This window comes from Gekko japonicus, unplaced genomic scaffold (assembly GCF_001447785.1).
Source record: "Gekko japonicus isolate JY-2015 unplaced genomic scaffold, Gekko_japonicus_V1.1 scaffold672, whole genome shotgun sequence".
Classification (NCBI taxonomy): Eukaryota; Metazoa; Chordata; class Lepidosauria; order Squamata; family Gekkonidae; genus Gekko; species Gekko japonicus.
In genome coordinates this window covers 108,590-120,046 of record NW_015161423.1, presented here as the reverse complement: position 1 = coordinate 120,046, position 11,457 = coordinate 108,590, and the positions used below count along the sequence as shown (strand labels likewise).

General features: G+C 42.2%; 1 protein-coding gene across 1 annotated transcript in view; it reads left to right on the top strand.

Annotated features, from left to right (window-relative positions):
• The first annotated feature begins 531 nt into the window (after positions 1–531).
• The window catches only part of TACR2 (tachykinin receptor 2), a 39,243-nt gene continuing 28,317 nt past the window's right edge, over positions 532–11,457 (top strand). The window contains exon 1 of the mRNA XM_015428388.1: positions 532–926. Within this exon, the coding sequence (XP_015283874.1) occupies positions 532–926 (395 nt within the window). The remainder of the gene's footprint in view (positions 927–11,457) is intronic.

Here is an 11,457-nt window from a genome sequence, read left to right as displayed (position 1 = left end):
CTGGGGGGGGGGGAGAAATACTGACTCCATTATATTTTATGGCGCAGGGTTAGCTTTTGTATACACAAGTGTCCACCTTCTTTCAGGATGTCATTAAGCCTCTGGGAAATTTATTTCATTTGGCTGCTTATTTCATGTTTCAGCTTTTACAGAAGGAGAGAGAGAGCTAAACTCTAATTGGAAGCTTCAGTATCTGTCCGTGGTATCTCCAGAAACTAAACATTGTTATTTTTTTCCCCCTAGAGTTGCAATAATTTGATACTTTGAGTTTTAAGATGGCTTTCCCCATCAGAGATTTGTCGTTTCTAATGATCATTAACACCAAATACATGTCATGATTTATACCAGTGGATCTGTAGTGCAACGGGGCACAGAAGAACAAGAATCACTTCTGTCTGGAACATCATTTTGTGTTTGGAAATCAGCGTGTGATGTATTAACTCGATCCCGGAGTTCATAGCTGTGGTGTTATGACTGTGGCAAGAAAGTTATACTCTGGAGCAGTTTTTTGACACAGAGCCGAAGAAAAATATGAAGACAGCTTCCTTCTCAGACGTTACCAACATTTCCCTGGATGGTCCTCTTGTGGACGATGGCAACCAGACAGCATTTCATCAGCCTGGCTGGCAAATAGCTCTTTGGGCGATCACCTATTTATCCATAGTCATTGCATCAGTTGTGGGCAACAGCATAGTCATTTGGATTATCCTCTCTCACCGACGGATGAGGACTGTTACCAACTACTTCATTGTTAATTTGGCTCTTTCTGACCTGCTCAATGCTGGTTTGAACACAGTGTTCAATTTTATTTATGCCTGCCACAACGTTTGGTATTTTGGCGAGGGATTCTGTCGGTTTCTTAACTTGGTTCCTATTACAGCAATGTTTGTGAGCATTTATTCTATGACTGCTGTTGCTGCCGAGAGGTAAGAAATGCAAGTTTTGTACTTGAGCCACATTTTATTATCTTCTTTTTGAAAGGGTTCCTTTATGCTTAAAAGACTGGCCTGAAGGAACTGGATAATTTTAAGCAACATTTTTCTTAAAAAGCTTAATCTTCACTTTTTCTAACAGTACAGGTATGCAAATAGTTTGAGATAGAAATTTTCTTTTTAGACTGTAAACTAAAACAAAAAATTCATGACTTTAGTCCAAAGTTTTTAGTCTTATGATACCTTCCCTATCCAGAGTTGTGTATACTCCATGCTAATCATTTTTTTAAGAAATTCTGTTCCAGCATAATTGAAATGATGTGCCTAGTGTGTGTTGTGCATATCTTCTTATTTTGCGTAATTTATTTGATTAGCCGTAATGCAAGGCAAGGAGCCTTAAACTCCTGGGAATACTACAGAGTCTCCTGCCTTTTGAGACTTGTTCCAAGCCTGTATGTGCAGCCACAATGGCTAGAACCTTGCTTTTTAAAAGCAAGTGAGTGCACTGAGATTTCCAAGATGCTGAATTTTCTGCCCAGAAACAAACTGTCCTTGTGCAGGAACACACCCAAGGAGGTCAGCTACAGGAGTTTCCTGGGTCGCTGGGTCAAACCTCTAGAATAGTTCCTGCCCTTAACCTTCAGTCACTACAGCAGAAGTGGAAGAGAACTGTGGAAAGAATGGCAGGCTGGTTGGCAAGCTCTTTTGGAGAAATGAGATGCTGACCTACCATCCCTGAAATGGATACTCCAAGGGAGTAATCCTGAAAAGGTCTAGACTCAGGAGTAAGCCCCAGCTGGGAACAAAGATGTTCATTTCTGATTCAGGTTAATTTATTGTGAACTACTTATACTTTTAGATAAAGGGACCTATAAATATTGTACACAGGAAATAAAATAATGCAGCTTAAGTGACTGGCTTAATATGTTATAATCAAGTGGATCCAGTTTGAGAAAATTTTAATTCTCATGGTGAAGAAGGTGATTCATACAGTGATATCATTTCTGTGTGCTATACAAAAAATCTTCAGCTTGTCTAGGAATCAGGAACTTGTGGTAAAAAAATTAGGGGAAATGACATGTTGATCCTGAATTATTACTTTATCTTATTTAGAAAAATGTTCTCTAGAAACCTGATCAAGGTGACTAACAAAGTAAAAACAGTCGAACAATAAAAATCATAAAACAATGCAGAACATAAACCCCAACAGTAACTCAGCAGCACTAAAACAAGAGGCAATTTCAGCAGAAAAAAACTTATGAATAGCACTCAAGCAAGATACAGGCCAGAAAAATGGACAGCTAAAAAGGATGAAATAAAACTTCAGTTAAAAGCCAAGATACAGAGAAATATTTTAGACTGGTGCATTAAAAACAATAAGATTGGCAGTGCACCTGGCAAACCTCAAGGGTGAGACGTTGAAAGTGAGCTGCTGTCCCTGAGAAAAACCTGTTTCTAATCACCGCCTGCCTTACTTCTTTGGTTGGAAGCACAGAAAGCAGGGCTTGTGAGGAGGATCCTAACTGGCAGACCAGACAACATGGGAAGAGGTGGTCTTTCATGCACCCTGGGGCCCAAACTGTTTGTGACCATAAAAGTAAAGACCAGCACACTTGTACTCTAACCTGGATGTCCATGGGGTTTTCTTGGCAAAGATACTTGGCAAAGAGTGGGTTGCCATTTCCTTTTCCAGTGGATCATGTTTTGCCTGCCACAACGTTTTGCTTGCTGGATGTATTAAGTGCATGTTTGCCCAAGTGCTCAAATCAGAAGCTTAAAAAAAAAATCACACAAAAAGCGGTCAGACAGCCCTAATCACAATCATTGTGAAAGATGGCTGCCCAGATAGACGAAATCGCACATTCAAAGCGCAAGTCCCAGGAAAATACTTGATTTTCTTTTTTCTTTTTTTTTAAATTCCCTCTCCTAAAAAGGAGAGAATTTTTTCGCTTTTACATTACAGAAAAATAGGGAGGGTATATAGCGGGACAAAGAAAAGTGTTGAGTGATGTTAGAAATTAGTATGTTAATCTTTTATTAGTAAAGTCAAAGTCAAAGTTTTCTTCATCAGTTGGATGATTTCGTTTCTTCTGTACCTTTCAAAATCGGTCAATTAATGTATTAGTAGTGTCCCTTTGGGGTTAGTATTATCTTTTAGTGCGCTTTCCGAACCAATCTTCAAGCATTGGGGTGCTTCCCTTTTTTGTCTCTCAGGAAATACTTTGGACCTCCAGCCGCTCCTTTGTCTTCCTCGTCTTTCACCTCTCCCTCTGAACTGCTGCTATCCTTGCTTGTTCCTTCCATACATTTAGCGAGTTCTGCCTCATCCTCTGCGCTGGCGTGCTTCTTCAAAAAGTCATGAGCCTTGAAGATGGAATCAATCTTCTCTCTTCTGTCTTTAAACTTAAAGACAAGTCCTTCTGGCGCCAACCATTTGTAATTAATTTGATGATTTCTCAAGAACATGGTCAACCCTTTATATTCCTTCCTTTTCATTCTAATTTCAAATGGAACATCCTTCAAAATCCGAATAGTCTGGTCTCCAATTTTCAGAGGCGATGATGACGTTGCTTTTAAGATTTGATCTCTGAGACGTTGTTTGGTAAATTTCACGACCACTTCTGCTGGCAGATTATTTTTCTTTGTATAGTTGGAGTAGGCTCTATAAGCCAAGTCCATCTCTTCTTTTATTTTTTCCGCTTCACTGCCAGTCAGTGGTGCCAAAGCATTCGCCAAAATGTCTCTGAGGTCTTCCTTCTCACATTCTTTCAGGCCTTGAAAGCGGAGCGTCAAGTTTGATTTTTCCATTTGCAGCATCAGTATTTTCTTGTCTTGCTTCTCTTGGTGTTTCTCCACTTTACTGACCTTCTTCTTGACTTTCTGTATTTCTTCTGTTGATACCATACATTTCTTTGCAATTTCATCCACCGTCTTGGCTGTCTCATTCATTTTTTGTTGTTGAATATTATAAGCACTTTCCATGCTATCCAGCTTCTGGTTGATCTTCTGCAATTCAGCCAGCAGAGGGCGCAGTATCTCACTTTCCTGCTGGCTTGCAGCAGCCCCTGCAGGGGAGGGGCTAAGACTGGAAGCAGCTCCTACCTTCTTTGTCTGCTTCTCCAGAAACTTTTTCGGCACCGCCATTTTCAGCTTTTGTTTACTTTTTAAAAGTCCGTGCTGCACAGCTTGTGGATCCCTCCCTCCTCTCCGTTTTCAAGACACTCCCAAAAGGTAACAATTTTTTTTCAAACTTCACTTCGCCCCTCCTTTCTGCTTTCAACAAGTCTCTTTCTTCAGTGGGGGAGGGAATCCTCCCTCCTCCCTTTCAGTTTCCCGGGGGACGGAGTGCTTATATGCCGTTAACTTTAAATTCAATCTCCAACTCACGGTTAGCCGCTTATCACTTTCTCCATGCTTTATCTTCTTCGCTTCATCACTCAGTGACACCCGGTGCCTCTGCTAGTCCCCATGCGGGGCACTGCCGTGGCAAGAACCATTGGGGCATGGGGTGAGCCTCAATTTCCGACCATCCGGCCGGTAAAGAGGCACAACCCCTGTGCACCCCGGATTGGAGCCTCTCCCTGAGGCTCCTCAGGGTCTCCGCTTGGGCGGATTCCCTCTCTTTACTGTGCGTGGGCGAGTCACCTTCGGGAGCTCCCGAAGAAGTGACCGCCATTCACAGAGATCAAACCGGAAGCCCGAAAATACTTGATTTTCCAGGGGGCAGGAAAACCCGGGAGCATTGCGGGAGTGAGCCCGCTTCGGCACAGGAGGCAGATTCGCCTGTCTGATCAGCAAACTTAAATGCAGGAGGGAACAGCTATGAACTCCAATCAAAAGGACCGTGTGACCGCACCCTAAACCAATAATATGAAAGGTAACAAATGACACAGAACCAACCATACTCTACCCCCCACACCCAAAGCAGAAGAAAGAAAAGCTAAAGACTAGCAACTACACCCCACATGAGAAGCAAGAGAGAGAGTCTAAAGGGTACAATACACAGGCAGATAATTTAAGACAGAAAGAATCATCCCACCTACTACAAAACAATACGAAGAAAGGTAAGCAGCTAAAGAGGAAACCAACCGGAATACATAGTGAGACAGAAGAAACCTGAAAAGGTAACTGGTAATATACAAGAGCAATCCTAAACAGATCTACTCAGAATCCTACTCCGTGAGGTCTGTTCAACAGGGTTTACTCCCAGGAAAGTGTTCTTAGGATTGCATTTTACACCACTGTATTTACTTGCCTACACACCGTCAGTCCTCAAGCTGCTCAATTCCCTCTTTCTAGCTTCTTGAAACTACCTACCACAGAATCTGAATAATCTTACCAGTCTGTGATATTTGTACTGATGCTGCCTGAAATGTACTGGGTTCAGACACGTAGAGTGATTAGCTCATGTTTATGAAGTGGTTTCAGCTCAAAACGAAGACAAACTTGCAGGGTCAGAGCCCTGCTTATATTCCTGAAACATACCACACCCAACACACACCCCACATCCCATGATAGGCTATTTACAGAGTATGGTTTACCAATTGGCTACTACTGGGATCCGGATCTATCTATTGGTTCATTCTAGGATCCAAGCCTTCTATTGTAATGCACTCCAAGCTACGCTATTCTGCATGTTCGCTAGCGAGCCCTTTCACAAGTACGGTACCATCGCGATACATAACACTGCCAATAAAAACTGAAGTGATCCAGTCCGCACACAAAGCAGGACTTCTTCAAGACTACTGCTACTCAGTTCTTTAGGAGGGTCAAGTAGAGAAACGTTGACAACCCCCAAATGCACAACAGACCTCACAGATATGGGCTATAGGTACCATTCTGTTTATAGTCAATTTCCACCTCACTTTTCCCCAGTCAAATCCTTATTTTGAACAAGTAACATGAATGGTGGCAGGGAAGTATGTCCATAAATCCTGTTTTCTTTTGGGTGGGGGGGGGGGGGGGGGGGTGATCTATAAGTGAAATTATGATCATCATAAATTTGTTTCTTTAAATGTAACTTCAGTACAAATGGACAAATGGTTTCTCACAAATGAATAATGAAAAAGGTGGCACTAACAGAAGATTGATTGGACTGCTACACTCTAGATATAGCTCCAGCATAACATTTTAATATTTTTCATAGAAAATTCCATTCTGCTCTATAGGCTCCTTTAATTTTCACCAGGCATTACAATTATCTTTGAGTTCTCCACTTTTAGCATTTTTGTTTAAGTCTTTGATCACATGCAGATCCTTTAAATGCACGATTCAAGTCTAGTAGCACCTTAAAGACCAACAGGACTTCTCGGGTATAATCTTCTAAGAGTCAAAGCTCTCTTCATCAGATACCAGATTAACAGCAGTGAGTCATAACCCACATTGCAGGAAATATCCAAATGATCACCTATTGTTAATGACAGAACAATGCTAATTAGCTACTTTTGTCCTTCATCAGGAAAGGACAATTTAGAAAGATCCTGCTAATTTCTTCCCAAACTTCCTTCACTTAGAAATCCCCTTTGGAAAATGCCCAACATATTACTACTCCACAAGAATTTACTTGCATAACAAAAGAAACTGGAACTTTGTACAATCTGGTTGTTAGAAAGATCTGAAAAATGGGAGGTTTTTTTCATCTATCATTTGAAGTGTGCCTTCAGTTGAGCCAGGCTTGGTTTAAGATTACAATGGCAACTATATCTCTGGATGCATTCAGACATCACAATAAACATGACTGTTTGTGACAGGCAATAAAACAACTGGTCTGCTGTGCTCGTGCATGCCCTCCCTTCCTCTCCTTGTGCACACAGCACAATGGAAAATTTCCTAGTTTTCCAAACTCCAGTCTGCCATGACTTCTGGATGCAGGTACCTGGACAAACTTGTTTGTTAAAATGTGGTTTAAACTATAGCAAAATGCAAGCTATATCTACTAGTGTACGATAAAGCTAATGACTTGTTTTGAAAGCAGATTCAGGTGGGTAGCTGTGTTGGTCTGAAGCAGCAGAACAAGAAGAGTGCGTATGCACACGAAAGCTTATACCTTGAATAAAACTTTGTTGGTCTTAAAGGTGCCACTGGACTCAAACTATAGCTGGTAGTACAAACAGTAATAAATCAGTTGTGAGAAAGAACAGTGACTTTCTTTTAGAAATTGTTTTTCCTGGCTTGAAATCAAGAACTGTTTGTAATAGATATATTGTGCATATCCTTACAGCTTGCCAAAAAAAACCTGTGCATCAGTTTATTTTCTCTTGACATTTACTCTTTGGTGATTCTTGGGAAAGTACCTATAAAACTAATTTTAAAAAATATAAAGCAAGATTGAGCTTCCAGTTTTATAAAGCGTAAGGTCTATGCCATAATACTATTGACTTTAAAATTGTCCAGAAACTGAGAGACACAGGTTATTTATTATGGTTAACATGAATCTACACTATGGTCAAACTGGGATATCAAAGCACACCTAAGCAGGTCTACTCAAAAGTAAATCCCATCTTATTCAATTGAGCTTAAGTAGCTGTTTTATTGCAAAGGAACTTCAGGAACAGACTAGAAAGGGAAATTGCTGAGTTACAAGTAATTACAATACTCAAAATAATGGAACCCCCAGGACTTAACAGGGACATTGGTTTTATATCTCACTACATATGCTAACATATCCTGCCATCCTAGCAGTTCGAAAGCAAGAAATTACAAGTAGATAAATAGGTACCACTTCAGGGGGAAGGTAACAGCGTTCCGTGTGCCTTGGTGTTTAGTCATGCCGGCCACATGACCACGGAAATGTCTTCGGACAGCGCTGGCTCTTCGGCTTTGAAACGGAGATGAGTCGGATTTGACTGGCTTTCGAGCAAGGGAACCTTTACCTTTTTACATATGCTAATCTCATCCAGTCCTTACATCTGTATTCTCACCTCTTTATTTTATTTAATTTCTTATGCATTTCTCTGGTCTGGGGACAGAGGAGATATATACTAGACAGCCACTCACCTCACCTCAAAGAAAGGGATGCTGTTAAGTTACCTCAATGCTTGAGAGGAGACAGATGGACTGTAACAACAGCATCTCAACTGATTACTCTCAGCACTCCACAATAAAGAAGGGTGCTCTTGCCATCTGTCTCCAATTTTGATATATTTCCCTCACTATGTTTTTTCTCGGAATGATACCCAAACAAACGGTGACCATATAAACTAAACTTGTTCTTCCAGTTTGGTCCTTGCATCTATTAAACACCTTTTATTATGCTTATGCTAATTTGCCGCTAATCCTCTACCTATATGTATGCACTGGTAACTTCCATTTCGTGGTATCTGAAGAAGTGTGCACATACACAGGAAAGCTCATACCTTGAATAAAACTTCGTTGGTCTTAAAGGTGCCACTGGACTCACACTTTGTTTCCAGGAAAGTGTTCTTTGGATTGCAGCCTTTAGGGAGGAGATGCATGAATATTCTAATGTTTTCAATTTCAGCAGGGAATGGCAATGGGGAGGGGCTGCTTCATCCTTCCCCTTTGGAAATGGTTAAGCAGCCCCCCCCTCGTATGCCACTCTTCTGCTCTCAGGCACAACCTTCACAAGGCTTCTTGGGGGGGGGGAGGACTGTTCACGCATCTCCTTTGTTCATATCTAGTTTGATCAGTAATCCTAAAACACTGAAGAATCTACAGTTATTTTGGTTTAATAATTGCCATATAAAAGTATTGTCTCCATTTTACTTTTGTAATCATGTAGCACTGAAACTGTATGTGAATAATTATCAGCCAAAAAGTTTTCTAACGGTATTACATAAAATTGTGCTTCTTGACAAAGCACACTCTGAGGTCTCTTTCACATGTGCTTTGAGCAGTACGAGAGCTGCATATGTACAGTGCAATCCCATGCTGCAAAGGTGCATATGTGACTTTCCGAATGAGAAGATAGAAGCAGATCAGGTGAGAAAGTCTGGCCCTGTTCATTCTCACACATCCCATTGCAGTGTGACCTCACACTAAAAGTTGCTCTCACCCGGCAGGTGTGTTTGACTAATGCAACTGTTTGGCTAATGCAACTGTCCTACGCCTATGTGCATAGGCACAGATGTAGCAGTAATACAGCAGTGACTAGAGAATTCAACTGTGAACAACAAACCTTCCAGACCCATTAGATAAATGAGACTGCCACCTTTTAAATACTTGGGAAGCTGCGCCTGTTGAATTTCTGCTGTTTGCACAGCGGTCAAACCTATGTGAAGAAAATAGTTAAGAAGCCTGTGATCCCTTGTTGGAGCACTTTACAAAAATGTACAACAACATCTTTTTTGTTTTGATTATGGTAGCCAATTTCTTTTTCCCAGTATGTGCAGAATACACTTTTCCCACTGTGCAGCTACTGTGGGTGCTTCCGCACAGCTACAGTTCTCCAAGTACAAAAGCATTTGCAGTACCAACAAAGCAAAAGCTATCAATTGTGGTGAAAGTTAGCAGCACCAATCAGGGGTCTTGTAGAAAAAGAGCTGCCGGATCTCATTAGCATAACTCATTAGCATAACTTATTTGCATATGCCACGCCCCCTGACATCACCGGAAGTGACAGAAGGCCACACCCCCTGACATCACCGGAAGTGTGTCAGAAGGCCCGGCTACTTACCCTCCTGCTTCATCCTCATTCCCAAACGGAATGAGGATCGAAGCAGAGGGCGGGGTAAAGAAGGGGGCGGGGCTTCACCACGTGACCGCCCCGCCCCCTAGAGGTTCTCTTCCGGAGCTCCGTACCTGAGAGTTCCCCCCCGACTAGAGCCCTGGCACCAATACTTTAACTGTATCTATGATTTTAAAAAAACCAACACATTTCCCTGAGGCTATGGTCCTAAGAACAGTTTCCTGGGAGTAAGGCCCGTTGACTAAAATGAGACTGATTTATGAGTAGGCCTGCTTAGGCTTCCTCCCTGTGTGTCGCACAATAGGAAGTGCTACTACAATTACAGAGCACATTTATATATGAAGACACTGCCCTTTAGCACTTTCAGTCAGCAGTCTAACACAACTGTTCAGAACAGGTGCATAACAAATATGTCACTGCGACTGCCAAGGGCACAAGTCCTAGAGAGCACTCCCGGAAAGGGGAAAGTGACTCATAATGTCTCCACAGCTAAATAAATAAATCAGGTCAGTTAAGAACAGGCAGGGGGAAATAAGGCCTTGAGGGCCATCACGGTTGCCATTTAGTCCACAATCCTGGCCCTGCAGAGATAGCATTAAGGTATAAATTGCATGAGAAATTGCATGGGGTATAATTTAAAAGAGCCTGGGGAATTTCAAAGTGATTTGGGTGGCCAAGAACCTGATCCAGTTTCCGTGAACTCTATTCCGTTTCACTGACAACTGCTTTACTCGATATGGCTGACACATGCAGGCCTCCTTTGTGCTGGCTTCTCAGCGTACCAAGCTGTGACAAACAGGCAATTCTACGTTGAGAGCGAGCGATTTGGCTACTGCATCAATGCGTTTGCTCTAGAGTTGGGAGGTTAGTCTCCCTCTATACTGCATACGACTTTCATTTTCTTTGTTCATCAGGTTTTATGGTACCTTCTGCATAGATTTATGGCCATTCAGGGGTGACTTTGCAGTCAGTATAGCATTGCCCTGGGGTATCTGAATGTGGTTTTGAGCGGCACCTTTTCCTTCCTCCCCTTCTGATTCAAAGGGAATGATAAGCAGACAACTTAACATGGCTTCATTGATCTCCATCAGCTCCCCTGCCCCTATTTCCCCCTCTGTATTTATCACCACACCATGAATTACTTGGCTGAGGCAGCTAATGACCACTGGGGCAATTACTGACACAGGAAAATCTGCATACCAGATTGAATGAAAACAGATATTTCGAGGCAAGGGGGTCGAGTGCTGAGAAAATGTGGAGTGGATGCTAGATGTAGAATGGACCTGAGTTCCACCTCCCCATCAGAGTGACCAATGAGATCTGACGGAATGTTGGGGAGAGTCAGTTGGAAAAGAATAGTTAAGTTAGCAGTACAAGATTGGCCACTGGCAGGGCTGTAGCCAGGATTTTTCATTTTGTGGGGCAATTCTTTTTCTTGTGAGGCACCATTACGCTTATACTTTAAAATAATAAATAATTGGAGATTTTGGGAGTGAGCCTGAGGAGCATGGGGTTTGGGAAGGGAAGGGACTTCAAGGGCTTGTGGGTGGTGGGGCTCTGCCCGCAAATGCCCCATGGTGGCTATGGGCCTGGCTACTGGGGGAGTTGAGAGGGGAAAGGAAGATGTCTGCCTGAGTGAAACTGTGAAGAAAAGCAGCTTATAGTGGACTGAAAATAGTCAATTCATAGCAGGAACTCCTTTGCATATTAGGCGACACACCCCTAATGTAACCAATCCTCTGAGAGCTTACAGTAGCCCCTGTAAGTAGTGGTTTATGCCATGCCATAAACCACATACCTTCACACCTCATGCTGGAAGCTAGGCCAGCATGCTAGAAGCTGCACATACGCAATGGGAGTTTGGGCTTGGGGGATCAC